Raw genomic sequence first — 20,761 nt, 5'->3', positions numbered from 1 at the left:
ACACCTAACCTGGGACCTGTTCCAACTGATTCATAAATAGAAGAGTAAAAATAAAAATGTATTTTAACCTGTTTACGCAAAATCAGGTACATGTACCTACCTGATTTTGCGGGGAGTCACTGCTAATAATCACATGTACCTGATGGAAATAAACTGTCACAGTACCGCCAGGCACTGTGATAGTTTATTGAGCTTGGTTGTGCTGCACAGCCGTGCCTCCCTGAAGCCGGCCAGGGACCAATCGCAGCAGTGCATAGCAACGACGCATGGGACGCACACCAGAGTCCTCACACAATTGTGTCAGTGAAAAAATAAAAAAAGTTATTGCTCACAGAATACGGTGACTTACAAACGTGATTTAAAAAAAAAAAAAGTATAGAAAGTATAGAAATTTGGTATCGCCATAACCGTATCAAGCTGCAGAGTAAAGTTAACATGTCATTTATACCGCATGACAAACTACCTAATTTTTTTTAATAAAAAACAACTGCAGAATAGATTTTTTTATGTATACCACCTCATAAAAAATAAAATAAAAAATGATCAGCGTCACATGTACCCCAGAATGGCACCAATGAAAGCATCAACTTGACTCCTAAAAATATTTTTGCACCCCAAGGCCTCTGCGACTTTATAGGATTTAAATAAAATATCCTAAACTAAAAGGACGCCCCAAAATCAACATAGCACGCCTTCATGTCTGAGGCATGTGAGAGACACGTAGCGCATAAAGGCCATTTATGGGATATTTCTAAATAAGTCAGAATACAGGGAATAAATCTTGAGTTGTATTTCTCTGTCGACACCTACTGTGTTAAAGAAAAATGAAAAATCTGCAAAAAAAATGAAATTTTAAAATTCAGCCTCTACTTTGCTTTCATTTCTGTGAAAGGGTTAATAAACTTCATGTGAAATGGTGAAGTTTATAAAATGTGGTGATTTATGGGTCTATCTAAACATACAGGCCCCTCAATTCCACTTCAGAACTGAACTGGTCCCTGAAAAATCTGATTTAGAAATTTTCTTAAAAATCTGGAAAATTGCTGCTAAACTTATAACCCTAACAATCTAAAAAAGTAAAAGAATGTTTATCAAATGATGGGAACATAAAGTAGAAATACTGTAGATGTGAATTCATCATTAATTTGGTACAGTATGACTATCATATGAGCAGAAAATGTAAAGTCTAGAAAAATGCACATTTTTCATTTTTTTGCAGAATTTAGGATTTTTTTTTAACAAAAACTGCTAAATATATCAATCAAAATTTACAACTAATGTAAAGTACAATATGTCACGATAACAACAGTCTCGGAATCGCTTTCATATTTAAAAGCGTTCCAAAGTTATTACCAAATAAGTGGACGCATGTCAGATTTCGAAAATTTGCCTTGGTCATTAAGGTCAAAACAGGCTATTGAGTAAAGGGGTTAAACAGTGAGTAAACATTGTTTCCCTATTTACTTACATTATTCTGCTCTGGCTGGAATTTGCTATATTATTTATGTCATATCTTTAATATACATTTGACATATAGACAAATGGGGAGAATTTAAAGGGGTACTCCACTGGAAAACATCTTTTAAATCAACTGGTGCCAGAAAGTTTAACAGATTTATAAATTACTTCAATTAAAAAATCGTAAACCTTCAAGTACTTATCAGATGCTGTATACTACAGACGTAGTTCTTTTCTTTTTGAATATCCTTTTTGCCTGACCACAAGTGCTCTCTGCTGACACCTCTGTCCATGGCAGGGACTATCCAGAGCAAGATAGGTTTACTCTGGGAATTTGCTCCTACTCTGGACAGTTCTTAAAATGGACAGATATGTCAGCAGAGAGCACTTTGGTGAGACAGAAAAGAAAGGAAATTCAAAAATAAAAGAACTTCCTCTGTAGTATACAGCAGCTGATAAGTACTGGAAGGTTTAAGATTTTTTAATATTAGTACCATATTTATCGGCGTATAACACGCACTTTTTAGGCTAAAATTTTTAGCCTAAAGTCTGTGTGCGTGTTATACGCCGATACACCCCCAGGAAAGGCAGGGGGAGATAGGCCGTCGCTGCCCGCTTCTCTCCCCCTGCCTTTCCTGGGGTCTAGAGCGCTGCTGTCGGCCCTTTTCACCCCCTGGTTATCGGCGCTGCTGCCCGTTCTGTCCCCCTGACTATCGGTGCCGGCGCCGATAGCCAGGGAGAGAGAAGGGGCAGCGGTACCCATTGCCGGCGCCGCTGCCCCGTTGCCTCCCCCCATCCCCGGTGGCATAATTACCTGAGTCCGGTCCGCGCTGCTCCGCTGCTCCAGGCCTCCGTCGTGCGTCCCCGGCGTCATTGCTATGCGCTGAACGGCGCGGCGCATGACGTCAGAGCGCCGCGCCGTGCATAACAACAACGCAGGGGACGCACGACGGAGGCCTGGAGCAGCGCGGACCGGACTCAGGTAATTATGCCACCGGGGATGGGGGGAGGCAACGGGGCAGCGGCGCCGGCAATGGGTGCCGCTGCCCCTTCTCTCCCCCTGGCTGTCGGCGCCGCTTCCCGGGCAGCGGCGCCGATAACCAGGGGGTGAGAAGGGCCGGCAGCAGCGCTCTAGACCCCAGGAAAGGCAGGGGGAGAGAAGCGGGCAGCAACGGCCTCTCTCCCCCTGCCTTTCCTGGGGGTATATCGGGGTATACACGCGCACACACGCACCCTCATTTTTTCATGGATATTTGGGTAAAAAACTTTTTTTACCCAAATATCCGTGGTAAAATGAGGGTGCGTGTTATAGGCCGGTGCGTGGTATACCCCGATAAATACGGTAATTTAAAATCTGTTTAACTATCTGGCACCAGTTGATTTAAAATAAAATGTTTTTTAGCTGAGTACCCTTTTAACCCCTTAATGACCTGGGGTTTTTCAGTTTTTGCACTTTCATTTTTTTCTCCTTACTTTTTAAAAATCATAACTCAATTTTGCACCTAAAAATCCATATGATGGCTTATTTTTGCGCCACCAATTCTACTTTCTAATGACAGTCATTTTATCCAAAAATTTACGGCGAAATGGAAAAAAAATCATTGTGTGAAAAAATTTAAGAAAAAACACCATTTTGTAAATTTTGGGGGATTCCATTTCTACGCAGTACCTTTTTCAGTAAAAATGAAACCTTTTTATTATGTAGGTCCATACGATTAAAATGATACCCTACTTATATAGGTTTGATTTTGTTGTACTTCTGGGAAAAATCATAACTACATGCAGGAAAATGTATATGTTTAAAATTGTCATCTTCTGACCCCTATATATATTTTTTTTTCCACGTACGGGGTGGTATGAGGGCTCATTTTTTGTGCCGTGATCTGAAGTTTTTAGCAGCATTTTTGTATTGATTGGACTTTTTGATTGCTTTTTATTCCTTTTTTCATGATATAAAAAATGACAAAAAATTACGCTATTGTGGACTTTGGAATTTATTTGAGCGTACACCATTGACCGTGCTGTTTAACTATATATGTTTATAATTCGGACATTTCTGCACACGGCAATGCCACATATGTTTATTTTTATTTACACTTTTTTTTTAAACGGGAAAAGAGGGGTTTCATTGTTTCATTAGGGAAGGGGTTAAATGATCTTTATTAACAATTTTTTTCATTTTTTTTTTGCAATGTTATAGCCCCCATAGGAGACTATACCAGTACATTGATTTCTCATACTGTTCAATGCTATGCCATCAGTGTTTTTGCCGCTTGACTGCTCCTGCCTGGATCTCCGGCACAGAGCAGTCATTCAGCAATCGGACATGGAGGAGGAAGGTAAGGCACCCTCCTTGTAACCTCCAGCTATTTGGGACGCCGCGATTTCGTGTCAGCAGTTCCAAACAGCCCACTGAGTTAACCGGCACTGATTAGCTTTCACTTTTGACGCTGCGATCAACTTTGAACGCCACGTCTAAAGGGTTAATAGCGCGCACGTCTAAAGGGTTAATAGTGCGTGGATTAGCCACAGATCCCGGCAGTTGCTAGGTGTCGGGCCTGACCCGTGCTGAGGCCCCTCATTTTAGAAAGGGAGAGAACCCAGGAAGTACCGGTACGTCCTGGGTCGGGAAGGGGTTTATGAAGGGTGGTCAGGGGGAAAATTGTATAAGTAATTATGCTTAGGCTGCTGTCAAATAGAAGAAAACATGCACGCTCTCCTCACTGCCGTTTTGAATGAGCACAGTTCTGCTGCATGGCACTTCTGGGGTCGGCACATGGAATTTTTCACTCATAGAAATCAGAGGCTGTGACAGGACAACACTGCAGCTGCTCATTAGCTACGGGGGAAATTCCACGTGCCGATCCTAGAAGGAATGGGCAGTGGGACATGGCTTATTTAGAACAGCAGTGCACTGAGGAAGGTAAGTATATGTTTTATTTCTATATGACAGCATATAAAAACCTATGCTGCAAAAAACAGAAAAATACAAAACTTTACAAAATGCTTCTTTAAATGGTTCACAGCATATTCGCATAAGCTTTTATGGTGAATAAGATCTCTTTCCTTTTGATTTCTAATTTTAGCTATTTAGAGAAAAAGGTTTTAAATATGGAAGATAACCATTCTCAACAACTGCTGTCAATGAAGGAAGAAAAGGATAAACTTCAAGTCCTGGTGCTCAAGCAAAACTCGATAATTGAAGATCTAGAAAAACAGCTCATCACCGCATCAGCAAATAACTCCCTTCTACAAAAACAGCAGCATGACTTGATGGAGACTGTGCACAATTTGTTGACAAAGATGGCACCTCAAACAGGTATGATTTACAATAACCTCCCCACCCCGAAAAAAAATAAATTTAAAAAATTACAAAATAGAAATGCTAGGAATATACCATGTTTTTAAGTTTATCCCAACTAAAATTCACTTACTGAGCCTTTTTTCAACTGGCTGGAAATGTCCACTCACTCAGGTGTGAGCAATTGGCCAAGTTGGTCAAGTTGGTACCAGAATTTTATTTCTGGTACCAACTTGACATACAGAAAATGGAAGTGGAGATCAGCAGGGACCCAGGTTTTGTAGGTGGACACTTTAGCTCAATCAACTCCTTTTAATAAAAAAAAAAAAAAGGTTTTGGGGGAAAAATCTTTCTTAAAGGGGTACTCCACGGGCCAGCATTTGGAACATTTAGTTCCGAACACTGTGTGCGTGCTACGGGGGTCGGCCATGCCCCCTCGTGATGTCATGCTATGGCCAGTTGGATATTAACGTACTGTTATTTTTTTTCATTGGGAGTTAAAGGGGTACTTTGGAGGAAAGCTAAATTTCCAGTAATTATCAGCTGCTGTATGCTCTAAAGGAAGTTGTGTAGTTTTTTTACAGTAGGACCACAGTGTTCTCTGCTGACACCTCTGTCCATCTGTGTTAGGAACCGTCTGAGCAGGAGAGGTTCACTAAGGAGATTTGTCAATCGGGCAGATGTGTCAGCTCAGCAGAGAGGCAATTTACAAATTTGTGTAACTTTGAATGACATTGATGATTTGACATTTTTTCCCCTTCCTGAGTTCCCCTTTATGCACTGCTAGAGGTGTATAATAGCTGCTTATCTACCAAATGAAATAAACATGCACAATAGTCTGATTTGGGCATGTACATAGTGGATTCTAGTGAGATAGCAATTGCCTTAATCAGCCAACAGTTAATGTAAACTAACAAGAAGAAAATGCGGGGGGCTCAACCTAATACATAAAGCTGGGTGCTACTCAGTGAAAAGCAACAATTGTAAAGAACCAAAAAGCAACATTGAAATGCAGTAGCACACCAATTAATATTCTATAGATTCTATATTGAAAAAAGGGCACCTAGAAATACAATTGACACACTGTCACCCTCGGTGACCCCGTCCTCCAGCTTATGGTCTCACATCTTCCTCCAGTCTGAGACGCTTGCTTCTTATCTCAGGAACTCCTTATGCGAATATATAGATATTCTTACTATATTAGATATATGCGATTGCTATTGGTATTGTATTTCTCACTATTATATATATCTTTTTGGTGATTGTTTTTGGTACTATATTAGGCACTTGCCACATTATTTAATGTTGCACTAATCACCTTATTACCTTAGCACCTTATAAAATATATCCAATAACCATGTGGTATATTTTTCTTTCACTGGAGTGACCTATTATTGTTTACATAGGACTGTTAGAGGACAGGTGTCAGTATCAGGAGAGGGGGTTCATTGCCCCTCTCCTGGGTTGTGCTTATTTTAATTGGTTTTAATGTGTCCGTGTTATTAACCACTGTGTGTCAATTGGATTTCTATGTGCCCTCTTTTCAATAAAGAATCTATAGAAAATGAATTGGTGCGCTACTGCATTTCAGTGTTGCTTTTTGGTTCTTTACAACAACAGTTAATGTAACATTTTAGAACCATTACAGGGGTGTGGAAATTTTATAAAAAAACTACTTGTCCACAGGACAAAAATGGAGCAAAATCTATTTGTTCCTCATGACGATCCACTTGTCCGGGCCAATTTTCGCTTTTACTCTCCTCCTCCTCGCCCTATAATAGCCATAACTACCTACTATAATTATACCTTTTTAATTTTTCAATAACATTCCTGGACCAAAATATATATAATTATTTATTTATATATATATATATATATATATATATATATATATATATATATATATATAATCGGTGAAGTGAAATTGAAATAGTAAAAGATAATTTTGCAGATTTGGTGGTTTTTCTTTTCTACGCCATTTACCTTGTGGTTGAGATAACATGTTAGTTTCATACTTTAGGCCTGATTACAGCAATACCAGATTTCTATAGTTTACTTAATGTTTTACTAATTTGAAAAAAAAAATTTAATTGCCATTTTTTGACCCCTGTAGCTTTTTTTTTTTTTATCCGCATACCAGGCTGTATGAGGGCTCATTCTTTGCATTCGATCGCCGCATGCTGGCTATTAGCGGCGGCCCCCGGCTACTGAAAACAGCTGGGGGAGGCAGAGTATGAAGCGGGCAGGAGTTGGGAGCCCGCTCCATACAGATTGCTTAGCGCTGCATGCTGGCTATTAGCGAGGGTGTGAGGTGGAAACTTGCGCCCCGTGCAGACTTGCGTCCGCTCCTCCCCTCAGCTCTCCGAAACTAGAGCTGTGTGGAGTGAATGCAGAGGACACAGGACTGCATGGGGAGAAAGAAGGCAGAGCAGGGGAGAGATGATGTGCACAGCTTCTTATCTCCTCTCCCCCTGCTCTGCATTCGGAGGACGCAAGTTTCCACAGCCGGGGGCTGTAGAGTATGGAGCGGGCAGGAGTAGGGAGCCGCTCCATACAGACTGCAGAGCGCTGCAGCGCTTGTCAGGTCCGGCCCTGCTTGCCCAAAGCCGGACTAAGGGACGGAAATATTCACCTGCCCGGCGCCCGGAACTGCATGTCCCGGGCGTCGGGCGATAGGAATTCCACATCCCTGCATTAAATAAATTATGTAATAAATTATTGTGTATATGCACTCCACATACTCAAGTAAACATGCATCTTATCATCCAAAATCCCCATTCAATCTTTTTTTTTTAAACTAGGAGTTTCAATAGAAATAATAATTAATCTGGTGAAAACAAAATTTTGGACTGAGCTGTTATGTTTTTCTGGACGGATACCAAGCAAGATTAGCCTAGCACAATAACAAAACTGTTATTTTAAGTGTTCTTAAACTCTGGATCACAAACTTAAGAGCATAATACTTTCCAGAAACAGATGGGTATTAAATTTAGAAATTGACATGGTGCCCTGTAAGATATTGGTATTTATTTAAAGCAGAAAAATAATAGAATAAAGAATAATAGTATTATCAGATTTCATGATAATGCAAAATATCCAAATTTTCAGTCCAAAAACAATATTGGGGGGAATGGTACATATTTACCAACAATGAAAACATGCAATTTCTCCTAAAAGGAACATGCTAATATAAGTCAACAAGATACAGTGATGGTCAAGTTAAGTTGTAACACAAAAAATTATCATGAAGTTCAGAATATTACAATTATATTTAAAAGTAAACATTCAACATTTATTTTAACTTTCACAAATCGCTGCATTATAAAATCATTCACAATTCCTGAACTCAAGGCCCCTTTCATTCTCTTAGATAAAATGGTTTCACATTACAGCTTTCTGTATTATACAAACAAGAAACAATGGAGCAGATTTACTTTTGCATATGTGCCACACTTCTTGCACAATTTGCGCAAAAACTGGAGCACATGCGTCACAATAATTAGGGTGTGTGGCAGTGGAAAGAAGCAATCAAGAAAGCTAACTACTACATGGACTAGTTAAAGGAGATGTCTGGTGCTCACTTTTCTTATTTTATCCGTTTCGGGCTGAAAAATAAAAGAAAACAAATTTCTCTTACCTGCCTAGGCTCCACCGGTGCTTCAGTACAGGTGTTCGGTCCCCGGGCTGTATTCTTCTTACTTCCTGTTAGCCCAGCAGGTCACACGGAGCTTCAACCTATCACCGGCCGCAGCGATGTCCCGCCTCGGCCAGTGATAGGCTGAAGCTCCGTGTGACGTGCAGGGCTAACAGGAAGTAAGAAGAATACAGACCGGGGACCGAACACCTGTAACGGAGCTCCGGGGGAGCGTAGGCAGGCAAGAGAAAGCTTATTTTCTTTTTTTTTGGCAGCCCGGAACGGATACAATAAGAAAAGTGAGCACCGGACATGTCCTTTAAGACTTAAGTGTCTAAAGATCTGCCAAACTCATTAAACATAAGTTAGTTGATAAATATGCCACAGTTTTGAACTGTCTAGTCTATGTTTTTACAGTTTCAGCAAATCTTTGCTATCGTGTGAAACATGTTATAATGTGCATTGCTATAAACATTAACAGAGAATTCATATATACCAGCATGCTGCCAAAAGCTGCCGAAAACCTCAAAAGCCTATGTTAAATCGTCAAATCTATGACCACCAGCAGATAGTTTAGATAGTTGATATCTTTCTTTTACTGTCATTTTAGCACCAAGATCATCATTTGTTGCCAAGGAGGAACAAATAACATTCAAAGATTGTGCTGAAGCATATAAATCAGGGCTGACGTCAAGTGGGATCTACACACTTACTATTCCGAATACAACTGAACAGGTCAAGGTAAGTAAAAAGTATGACATGTGTACTTGGCAAGTTTTTATTATTGAATTATTTATAGAATAGGAGCTTACATACCTTCCTTACAACCAGTACCCCAGTAAAAAAAAAAAATTTAGTTTTTATATCTCAATTAGTTTCAATGGACTAATCACTGCATCAGTCAAGTGATTTACTACACGTTACATTCATATCTGACCTCTGGTATTCAGTTAACACCACCTAGGTTTCTAAAAGGTTTAGTTTTTTATAGGAGCAGAAGCTAGACCCCATTCACGTGTCAGATTAGAGACTGCCAAAATTCACATGAAAACAAACATATGGATGGATTCCCCAGCACAAAGCTGACGTGCAACAAAAAGTTTCTGCAAGGATATTGGTGCTGCCATGAAAATAAATGGGCTGTGAAAATAAGTAGGATTTACTACCAATGTTACTTCCTAAAACTGCATCTCAACATACAGGTGAAACTCGAAAAATTAGCATATTGTGCAAAAGTTCATTTCTTTCAGTAATGCAACTTAAAAGGGGAAACTAATATATGAGAGAGGCTTATTGCACGCAAAGCAAGATAGTTCAAGCCGTGATTTGTCATATTTGTGATGATTATGGCTTACATCTCATGAAATCCCCAAAGCCCCCCAACCACTTGCTATGATTTAGGGAGCCATGTCATCTGCTGGTGTTGGTCCACTGTGCTTCATTAAAGGGGTACTCCGCCCCTAGCATCTTATCCCCTACCAAAGGATAGGGGATAAGATGTCAGGATCGCGGGGGTTCCTCCGCTGGGGACGCCCGGGATCTCCGCTGCGGCACCCCACTATCATTACTGCACAGAGCAAACACAGTGCGTAATGACCTGCAATACAGGGGCCGGAGCATCGTGATGTCACGGCTCCGCCCCTCGTGATGTCACAGTCCGCCCCCTTAATGCAAGTCTATGGGAGGGGGCGTGACTGCCACCACGCACCCTCCTATAGATTTGTATTCAGGGGCGGGCCATGATGTAACGAGGGGGCGGAGCTGTGACGTCACTATGCTCCGGCCCCTGTATTGCCGGTCATTACGCACAGAGCGTGTTTGCTCTGTGCAGTAATGATAGCGGGGTGCCGCAGCGGAGATCCCAGGGGTCCCCAGCGGCGGGACCCCCGCGATCTGACATCTTATCCCCTATCCTTTGAATAGGGGATAAGATGCTAGGGGTGGAGTACCCCTTTAAGTCCAGGGTCAACACACCCATCTACCAGGAGATTTCTGAGCACTTCATGCTTCCTTCCGCAGACTAGTTGCATTACTGAAATAAACTGACTTTTGCACAATATTCTAATTTTTTGAGTTTCACCTGTATTGCTCTTACTGTGTAGAAGCAGCTCTTACATTCTCACTCTTACAAACGCTAAAGGGATTCTCAAAATTCCATTACTTCTGAACTATTCTATAGAACCCTGTACAAGCCCCGCATGTCAACTAATTTAGGCAGGAAGGGGTGGGAGGAAGTGTGTATGCTCTAGCTCAGCACCGCCTCTGTGGCACTTGAACTCTAAGCAGGATCTAGAGAGCTGACAGATTCACTTTAACAATATTAAACGTAAACTGGAAGGGCCCTAAAGATCCCACACACACACGTTTGACGTGTTGGCCAAACCTGCTGGCGGGACCAACGGCCCATCTAAAGTGTATGGGAGGTGGGGTTTCCAAACTCTCCACAAAGAGAAAAGACTTTGTCAGACACTTTGCCCCTTATCAGAGCATAGGATTAAGCATGCTGCAGTCAATCAAATCTGATACCTATAGATTAACGTTGTCAGGGAAATCAAATGTGTATGGTGGACCATCGGTCCCATGAAAACGGATATTGCGTGTCAGTCGGAATACCTCTATTTGCATTTCCTTTTCCTATGCATCCAATGTGTATAGGCTGCTGTTCAAGAGTCATGCCTAGCCGAAACGCACCAACATTGTCTCATAAAGCCCTTTGCTTCTTGACTATTAATGACAGCTTGTATGCACCTGGTGACATCATAAACAAGTTTTTAAAGAAAGGACTTTGGTCATGAAAGGACTATCTGCTCTTACTAAACATGGAGGTGTCTGGAGTCCAGATACTCACCCCATTGATCTATTTCTTAACAATTTGAATAAAATCAAAGAGCTCTTAAGTGCACCTCAGCTGTCTCCCAGAAGTTGCTCCCTTGGGAACAATATTTTGATGGGCATCTGCAAGTCATTTAACACCTCAGTTACTTGAGGATTTTGTTAAAACTGATGATTCATTAATTCAAGGTTTCCTATTTTCTCTATGCAGTATAATAGTTTAAAGTTAAATTAATGATTGGTGTTATGGTAAAAACACTGATTTTATTTCATATATAAAAAGGTGAAGGAGATTGGTTTTATTGGTTTATACTTATTTTTTCTTTGCAACCAGTCCATCATATTGTCCTATTTGGTAATACTTCTATACAAATCAGAATTGCTGCAACATAGGGCAGATTTAAAAAAAAAAAAAAAGTAAAATCTAAAAACTATTTTGAATGTTGAAATTCTTTGCATGGATAAAACATTTATAAATGACATAATATTTTGAAACATGTTATTTTTATCAGCATCCTATGGCATTGTGTGCCGGAGAAAACTCGTATAGTGAAAATTTGAAACGGAGATCCTGTTTTCATTTTCTATTGTTTATGCTGCTCAGATTGCATTCATGAGATGCTACCAGACAAGTGCCTTATTTTGTTTCCAGATTTCCCTCTTGTTTTTTCCTAACCAGCTCAGATGGCTTCCTAACCGGCAAAGCTTAATAAATGTGAGGCCATGTGTCAGGGGGAGGTAGGATCAAAATAAAGAATATAGCATGTATACTCATGAAAATATTACTAAATTTAAGACAAAATTTCCATAGTAAATATTTTTCTGGGAACAACCAGGCATAACATTTGGCAGTTTGCTGATAACATGCTAACACATGTTTAATCAGATGCTTAGTATTAGAGATTCTGATGACAATGCAACATTCCCCAATTTCTTTAGAGATTCAGCAATGGCACAGTAGAGGGAGTCTCTGCATTCCCCGATAGACACCACCAGCACTTTCTATCCCAGCTGCAAGATAGCATAGGCTGGCAAGTTAGCACCTGGCACTGGATATTTTTTTTTTTTAATTATAATAATAAACCTAATAATAATTGGTGGCTTTATTTTACAGTAATTCACATAAAAGGATAATTATAATAAAAGCAACTAATTTGCTTTTTTTTCAGACATATTGTGACATGAAAAGTGGAGGCGGTGGTTGGACCATCATTCAAAAACGCTTTGACGGGAGTGTGGATTTCCACAAAACATGGAAAGAATATAAAAAGGTATAGAAAAATGCAACTACTTTTAGTATGTGGTAGACCACATTAAAAGGTACACCTAAGGCTATGTTCACATTTGTGTCACATTTCTTTATGAAAAAGAAAAAAAAAAAAACTCAGGAGCCCAAAGGCACATTGCACAACAGACACCACTGGATCCCATTAACTCTTAATAGCATCCATTTGGTTCTCAGCTGGTGTCCATTTATTTGAAGGATATGAGCTGAAAAATAAATTACAGCATGTAGTATTTTTCTCTGCTAGCAGTAGTATTTTTGTCCCACTATTTTGACATATTCTGAGAATGGAGCGCTGACCATGATGTAAACTTAGCCTTAGATACAAAAATATTTTGTGCATTCTCCCTGAATTGCTTTCTTTCTTTGATCCTATTTTTCACATTGCAATTGTAACTGAGAAGCATATAAAAAATTGGTCTATATGGTTCTCAGGAGATCAGCCTTTCTCCCCTTCTCTTCTGTAACACAATCCTGTATCTATCTGTATGGCAACTGGCTACATCAGGACACCTTACCATCTCTAAAAAGAGATAAATAATGTTTAAATCCAATTTCTTGGATAAAGTTGAACATACACGTGAGATGAACGTCAGCCAAAAGTGTGTTCGGTTAACAGCTATTTCTCCAGTACATACACATGCACTCAAGTTGTGTTTGTGTTCTGAATAAGGAAGGGAAGAAAGTCACTACTAGCTAAACTCCTTTGGTAACTGCGTTTCTCCCCAAGAACAAAATAATCAGGCAAGGTTAAATCCAACATGCCGATTCTTCTCTCCCCTGACATTTGCCATCAGTGGAATGCTAGGAAGCCACCATACATCTTGAATCCACAGCAATTTGGCAGTCGGCCAACAAATATCTAATGTGTATGGCCAACTTTAGCTCCATCCCATCAGCATTTGAAAATGGAAGAGATGACATTAATGAAGGTTTTATTTGGTTACTACATACAGTTTATTAAGAAGGTATTATTATCAAATTATCCCCTATATCAAACTGATCAGGGGGAGGGGGTTTTGAACCATCGGGAGCCTCACCAATCCTGAAAACTGAAGTTAAATATCAATAAATTAATGGACTACTGGCTGTGTATGCTCAATGTCATTAGACCTCATGAGAATATCCGTTTACCATAACAAATCTAGCAAAAATGCTGTTGCTTTGTTTTCTAAAGGATATCATGTATAAATATTTGTCTTTCCTTAAAAATATTATTAGATTTTTATGAAATTATACAATCTTTATTTCCTAGGGATTTGGTGACCCTTCAGGAGAATATTGGCTTGGTAATGAGCTAGTCTCTCAACTGACCAATCTTCAGCGCTATGTTCTCAAGATTCAGCTAAAAGACTGGGAAGGAAATGAAGCCTATTCACTCTATGACCAGTTTTATTTAGGAACAGAGGCCCAGAAATACAAGTGAGTAACTCTAGCAGAAATGATAAAAAAGTAACACAATAAGATGTGTATAACAATACAGTAGAGGACACCCATAAAGACGCTATTATTCTAACATCATTGTTTATTGCTGTACCCAAGCCCAGCGCAGCACTGATCCTCTCACACAGCATAGATTGACAGCTGTCTATACATAGTACAAACAATGTGTTGATCAGCAGCCAGTGGACTGAGAAAACAGCAACTACTGGGTGCAGTTAAAGGGGTTATCTACCATAAGGTGATTTTAGTACGTACCTGGCAGACAGTAATGGACATGCTTAGGAAGGTTCTGCTCTGGTCTTGGGGCTAAATGGCTATGTTGTGAGATTACCATAATACTGTGGATAGCTTTTTGTGAACTGGTATTTCCTGTTTCAGTTTTTTTTTTTTGCCTACAAATCCCATAATTCCATTTTCATCCCTCCCGCACATCAGCCACCCGACCCATTTAAACATAAATGAGCTGCATCCATTAAAAAGACATGAGGTTTTCAATCAGGGTGCCTACAGCAGTTGCATTAGTTGCAGATTGATCTCTCTCCCAACAAGTGGTCCCTCCACCAACTGAAGCAGACAGACTCCCTGTCATCAGCTGACTAGTGAGGTCAGGTCTCAGCTGCCTTGCAACCTGGGGAAATTCTGAGACAAGTCATTTTGTATGCTGTTAAAAATAAAAAATGGGGTGAAAATCACATAAGAATTGTGAGAAAACCATCACACACAGGTAAAGACACTATATTATGAACTACATTAACTTTACAGCCCCTGTAGCATAGTCAAATAAAAAAGATCCTGGAATACCCCTTTAAATAATGGAGGTGACTATTATGCTGCACTAGTGTTCTGTCCACTATCCAAATATTAGGGTGGCAAGGGGGGGGGGGGGGTGTCCCAGTGGTCATACCCCCACGATCAGACACATTCCATGGACTACACCATTAATAGAAATAGTATATTAATCTATTGGGAACGGAGGGTGTAGTTGTACGCACTCAGCCCGCTGCCTGTCTATAATGCGGGGCCACGCCGTGGCCCCCGCGTCATAGCGGGTTGGGCCCGGCAACTAGCAATGACCGGGACCCGTGGCTAATAGCGCACGGCACTAGTAACCCTTTAGACGCGGCGTTCAAAGTTGAGCGCCGCGTCTAGAGTGAAAGTAAACCATTGCCTATTAACTCAGGGGGCTGTTCAGGATGCCGCGATAAAATCGCGGCATCCTGAACAGCTTACATTACAGCCGGAGGGTCCCTACCTGCCTCCTCACTGTCCGATCGCCAAATGACTGCTCAGTGCCTGAGGTCCAGGCATGAGCAGTCAAGCGGCAGAATCATTGATCAATGGTTTCCTATGAGAAACCATTGATCAATGTAAAAGATCAGTGTGTGCAGTGTTATAGCCCCCTATGGGAGCTATAACATTGGAAAAAAAAAGTGGAAAAAAAAAGTTAATAAAGATCATTTAACCCCTTCCCTAATAAAAGTTTGAATCAACCCCCTTTTCTGTGTTAATAAAAATAAACATGTGGTATTTCTGCGTGCAGAAATGTCCGAATTATAAAAATATATCATTAATTAAACCGCACAGTCAATGGCGTATGCACAAAAATATTCCAAAGTCAAAAATAGCGTATTTTTAGTCACTTTTTATATCATGAAAAAATGAATAAAAAGTGATCAAAAAGTCCGATCAATACATAATGAGCCCTCATACCACCCTGTACGTGGAAAAATAAAAAAGTTATAGGGGTCAGAAGAGGACAATTTTAAAGGAAACTTGTTTGTTTTCTCCCGCACTATCCACAGGTACTATTGGATAGTGCGGGAGACAAATTAAAATAAGCTCTACATTGTCCGGATCTGCGCCGCCGTTCTTCCGCAATTGTAGTTTTATTATCTGTTGAAATCTTCCTGTAACTGGCACGGGCGGGGCTTCGGCGCTTAACTGGCACTGACGTCAGCGCCACTTATGAATATTCATCCACCCTCCCTCCAGTTCTCCCTCTCTTTGCCACTCTTAACTGGGGGAGGGGGGATGAATATTCATAAGCGGCGCTGACGTCAAAGCCAGTTAAACGCCGAAGCCCCGCCCGTGCCAGTTACAGGAAGATTTCAACAGATAATAAAACTACAATTGCGGGAGAACGGCCGTGCAGATCAAGACAAGGTAGGGCTCATTTTAATCAGCATCTCCCACACTATCCACCAGTACCTGTGGATAGTACATGAGAAAACAAGTGACAGTTTTCCTTTAAACGTATACATTTTCATGTCGTTTTGATTTTTTTCCAGAAGTACGACAAAATCAAACCTATATAAGTAGGATATCATTTAAATCAGCAGAATAAAGATAAGGTGTCATTTTTACCGAAAAATTTACTGCATAGAAACGGAAGCCCCCAAAAGTTACAAAACTGCATTTTTTTCTTCAATTTTGTCGCACAATGATTTTTTTTTCTGTTTTGCCATAGATTTTTTGGGTAAAATGACTGATGTCATTACAAAGTAGAATTGATGGTGCAAAAATAAGCCATCATATGGATTTTTAGGTGCAAAATTGAAAGGGTTATGATTTTTGAAAGGTAAGGAGGAAAAAACTAAAGTAAAAAAACGGAAAAACCCTCCGTCCCCAAGGGGTTAAAAGTAGTATATTGAATTCATACCAAGCATGTTTCTAAAGTTTAGGCTATTTAACATTAATGGCTATTCTATGTTCCCTTATCTGCTAATTTAATAAAACGAGATATACTGTAGTCATAGCATGTTATAAAAAGGTGCAAACATTTACCTTATTACAGAAGATGTCCAATGAAAAACATTTTTATCCAGCACTTCAGCTGGTCAAAACCAGCCCCTTCCATTCATCTGTATGGGAGAGGTGGAGACAAACCAACGCTGTGTCTCCACTTCTCCCATAGAGTTCAATGAGGGGGGCATGTTTCGACCAGCTGACGTGCTGGAGGAGAAAGTAATTTCCTAGAGCCAAGCCGGGTGCCCTTACGGGAGATCGCAGGGGGTCCCGCAATTAGCCACTTATTTCCTACCCTGCATATAGGGGATACATTTTGTTTAGTTGGAAATCTTCTTTAATACTCATATCACTAAGCCCTTACTGTTTTGTCTTTAAACTGTTTTATTTTTTCATTTGGTGCTAGTTATATTACATTTTTTTAACGCTAGACACTCAAATTCTTCTTAGAGCAAGACACCAATGGGTCTTACTGTCAGCCAATGGCACAGCTTCCAAGCAAATGCCACAGATTAACTTGTTGAGACAGCATTTCCTCTTGAAATATAAGCAAACATGTGATACAACATGGACGGAAAGTCTATAAATAGCTCTGTCATTTTATTAATTTTCTTGTTTCGGCATCTATTAGGCCAATGTCCATAGACAAGTAGTTTACTGTACACTTAACTATAAAAGTATAATGTGATGAGAAAATGTGGAAACATCCATGCCGATTAGGTAAGGTAAAAACTAAAAAGGAAAAAAATATATAAAATGTTATAAAACAAGGATAAATCTTATTAAATTGTTAATAGAATTACAAAAAGAAAAAAAAAAGAAAAAGAAAGCTTTAAATAAAAGCAACAAAAAATAAGAATACAGGAACCCACAAAACAAATATGGAGCAAAAGACATGGAAAGCTTTGCTTTATACACGGTGATAGATATTTCCAGTAACGTGAAACAAAATACTTGATTCCATCTCAAATTATCTTTCCATTTTCAATTACCACAGGATTCACCTCAAAGGATACACTGGGACAGCGGGCAAAATAAACAGTATAAGCCAACCAGGAAATGAGTTTAGCACAAAGGATGCAGACAATGACAAATGTATTTGCAAGTGCTCACAAATGGCGACAGGAGGTAGGAACTGTTTTCAATTTTATGGTCTTCCTATTTTTACTGGCACCTGCACTCTGCTATTTATATGGAATCTATGATGACTTCAATGTTTTTAGTAAAATTATGCCGTTGCCTCCAAACAAAAAATATTTTTTTGGCAGGGGTTAAAAGCCAACATTTGGTTGCAATCCCGAAAGCAGCTCATCTGAAAAGTTTAATCAGTTTAATTGATCAGTAAGAAACATGCCTCCATGCATTCACCAATGGGCATGGGATATTGCCTGGATTATTGGCAACATCATGAGACCATTGGTGAATGCATGCGGGCATGGTTTTTGATGCACGCATTCACCGGCATGTGGGAAGGGAATGCTGCCTTAGGCAATGTTCATACACTGTTTTGGCTATTATTTTTAGCCATAAAATAAATACATGCAAAAATATTTTTGGTTGTACGCTTAACATTTAACACTTGTGGATGATTTTCTAGGGATCGACCGATTATCGGTTTGGCCGATATTATCGGCCGATATTCACGATTTTTGACGTTATCGGTAATTACCTTGCCGATAATCCGATAATGTACCGCCCCCCCCCCCCCCCCACCGCACCACACGCCACCCCCATTGCCTCCCCTATGCCCAGTTTTATAATTACCTGTTCCCGGGGTCTGGTGCCCGCGCTACTTCTGGCGTTACGCTGTGCAGCGCAGTGACGTCCTCAACGTGACGTCGCCATCAGCGCGCACAGTGACAGCTCAGGACGGGAGCCAGAAGTAACACGGACCCCGGGAACAGGTAATTATAAAACCGGGGATAGGGGAGGCAATGGGGCAGCAGCGGTGGGGGCGGTGTGCGGTGCGGGGGTAGGGGGGTGGCTGGGGGGCAGCGGCGGTGGGGGCGGTGTGCGGTGCAGGGGTAGGGGGGGAAGGCTGTGGGGCAGCAGCGGTGGTTGGGATGACCCCCTGACAGGCAGGGGGAGAGAAGCAGGTGGCAGCGATGGTCTCTGATTCAGCCAAAGCCGCTGCAGTTCAATGATCTGCAGCGGTTTCTTGGGGGGTGGAGAAATAGCCGATAACTTATACCGGAATATCGGTATGTTATCGGCTATCGGCCTGAAAGGCCATAGATTATCGGTATCGGCCCTAAAAAAACGATATCGGTCGATGCCTAATATTTTCTTCCTTGTCTTTTTTTCGTAATGAAAATGTGAACTATGGAATAACACACACACATATATATATATATATATATATATATATATAATATAGATATATTTACACTGCTCAAAAAAATAAAGGGAACACTAAGATAACACATCCTAGATCTGAATGAATGAACTAATGGTATAAAATACTTTCATCTTTACATAGTTGAATGTGCTGACACCAAAATCACACAAAAATTATCAATGGAAATCAAATCTATCAACCCATGGCGGTCTGAATATGGAGTCACACTCAAAATCAAAGTGGAAAACCACACTACAGGCTGATCCAACTTTGATGTAATGTCCTTAAGACAAGTCAAAATGAGGCTCAGTAGTGTGTGTGGCCTCCACGTGCCCTTATGACCTCCCTATAACGCCTGGGCATGCTCCTAATGAGGTGGCCAACTCCTGGACAGACTGTGGTGCAATGTTGCATTGGTGAATGGAGCGAGACATGATGTCCCAGATGTGCTCAATCGGATTCAGGTTTGGGGAACGGGCGGGGCAGTCCATAGCATCAATGCCTTCCTCTTGAACTGTTGACACACCCCAGCCACATGAGGGATAGCTTTTTAATGCATCAGGAGGAACCCATGGCCAACCGCACCAGCATATGGTCTCACAAGGGGTCTGAGGATCTCATCTCCGTACCTAATGGCAGTCAGGCTACCTCTGGCAAGCACATGGAGGGCTGTGTGGCCCCCCCCAAAGAAATGCCATCCTGGATGAGCTGCACTACCTGAGCCACTTGCGTGGGTAGTAGCCTCCGTCTCATGCTATCACTAGAGTGAAAGCACCACCAGCATTCAAAAGTGACCAAGTGACCAAAACATCAGTTGGGAAGCATAGGAACTGTGGTCACCACCTGCAGAACCGCTCCTTTATTGGTGGTGTCTTGATAATTGCCTATAATTTCCACCTGTTGTCTGTTCCATTTGCACAACAGCATGTGAAATTGATTGTCAATCAGTGTTGCTTCCTGAGTGGACAGTGTGATTTTACAGAAATGTGATTGACTTGCAGTTACATTGTGTTGTTTAAGTGCTACCTTTATTTTTTTGAGCATTATACATTGACCAGTTGCCCATAGCTACCAAGCAGATTGCTTCTTTAATTTTTAAAAAGGCTCTGAAAAATGCAAATGGAAAGGAAGCAATCCAATTGGTTGCTATGGGCAACGGATCAACTTTTCTGTATAAGTTTTGATAAATCTCCCCCAAAGTCTTAGGGTACGTTCACACATTCAGGTTTGGATTTAAAAAAGTCTCAGTCTTGCCTTTATGCGTGTCCTCCATTTATGAATCATTCCTGGATTTGTAGACAATAATTGCAATAATAAACCTGGACATGTGTACACATTCTAGCTGGGATATTTTTTTTTATTGCCCAATATCCATTGATATTGTTGTAACAATTTAGAGATGTAGACCTTCTGGATCTGATCAGGTTGGCAATGGCTACCTTGTGATGGGGATTTTAAGGGTTTTTCCCACAAGGAATTTCAAGGCTGTAGTCTTTATTAAGTGTCTTCTAAGAAGGGCACCTCTCACGTTTGGAGACAGCACATAAGAGAGTAATACCATGTGTGGTCCCTGAACCTGGAAAGTCTAAGCAGAGTGACTGGACTTTTTGATACTGGGTGCGCAGGATAATGGTAGAAGGAAAGTATCGTTATTTTTGATTTTACCAACGGGCTAAGTAACAATTTTTTATTTTTTTAACAAAAAGCTACTCCCTGGGTAACCCC

The 20,761-nt window shown here is 40.6% G+C and overlaps 2 protein-coding genes across 2 annotated transcripts in view; one reads left to right on the top strand and one right to left on the bottom strand.

Annotated features, from left to right (window-relative positions):
- MCPH1 (microcephalin 1) overlaps positions 1-20,761 on the bottom strand; it is a 317,389-nt gene that overhangs the window by 186,345 nt on the left and 110,283 nt on the right. The gene's annotated exons all lie outside the window — the stretch shown is intronic.
- ANGPT2 (angiopoietin 2) overlaps positions 1-20,761 on the top strand; it is a 45,209-nt gene that overhangs the window by 21,940 nt on the left and 2,508 nt on the right. The window contains exons 4-8 of the mRNA XM_056565716.1: positions 4,545-4,777; positions 9,004-9,134; positions 12,395-12,496; positions 13,766-13,932; positions 17,696-17,826. Of these exons, the coding sequence (XP_056421691.1) occupies positions 4,545-4,777; positions 9,004-9,134; positions 12,395-12,496; positions 13,766-13,932; positions 17,696-17,826 (764 nt within the window). The remainder of the gene's footprint in view (positions 1-4,544; positions 4,778-9,003; positions 9,135-12,394; positions 12,497-13,765; positions 13,933-17,695; positions 17,827-20,761) is intronic.

Source organism: Hyla sarda, chromosome 3 (assembly GCF_029499605.1).
Source record: "Hyla sarda isolate aHylSar1 chromosome 3, aHylSar1.hap1, whole genome shotgun sequence".
Classification (NCBI taxonomy): Eukaryota; Metazoa; Chordata; class Amphibia; order Anura; family Hylidae; genus Hyla; species Hyla sarda.
Note: the sequence above shows the minus strand (reverse complement) of the source record. Positions and strands in the feature narration are given on the sequence as shown.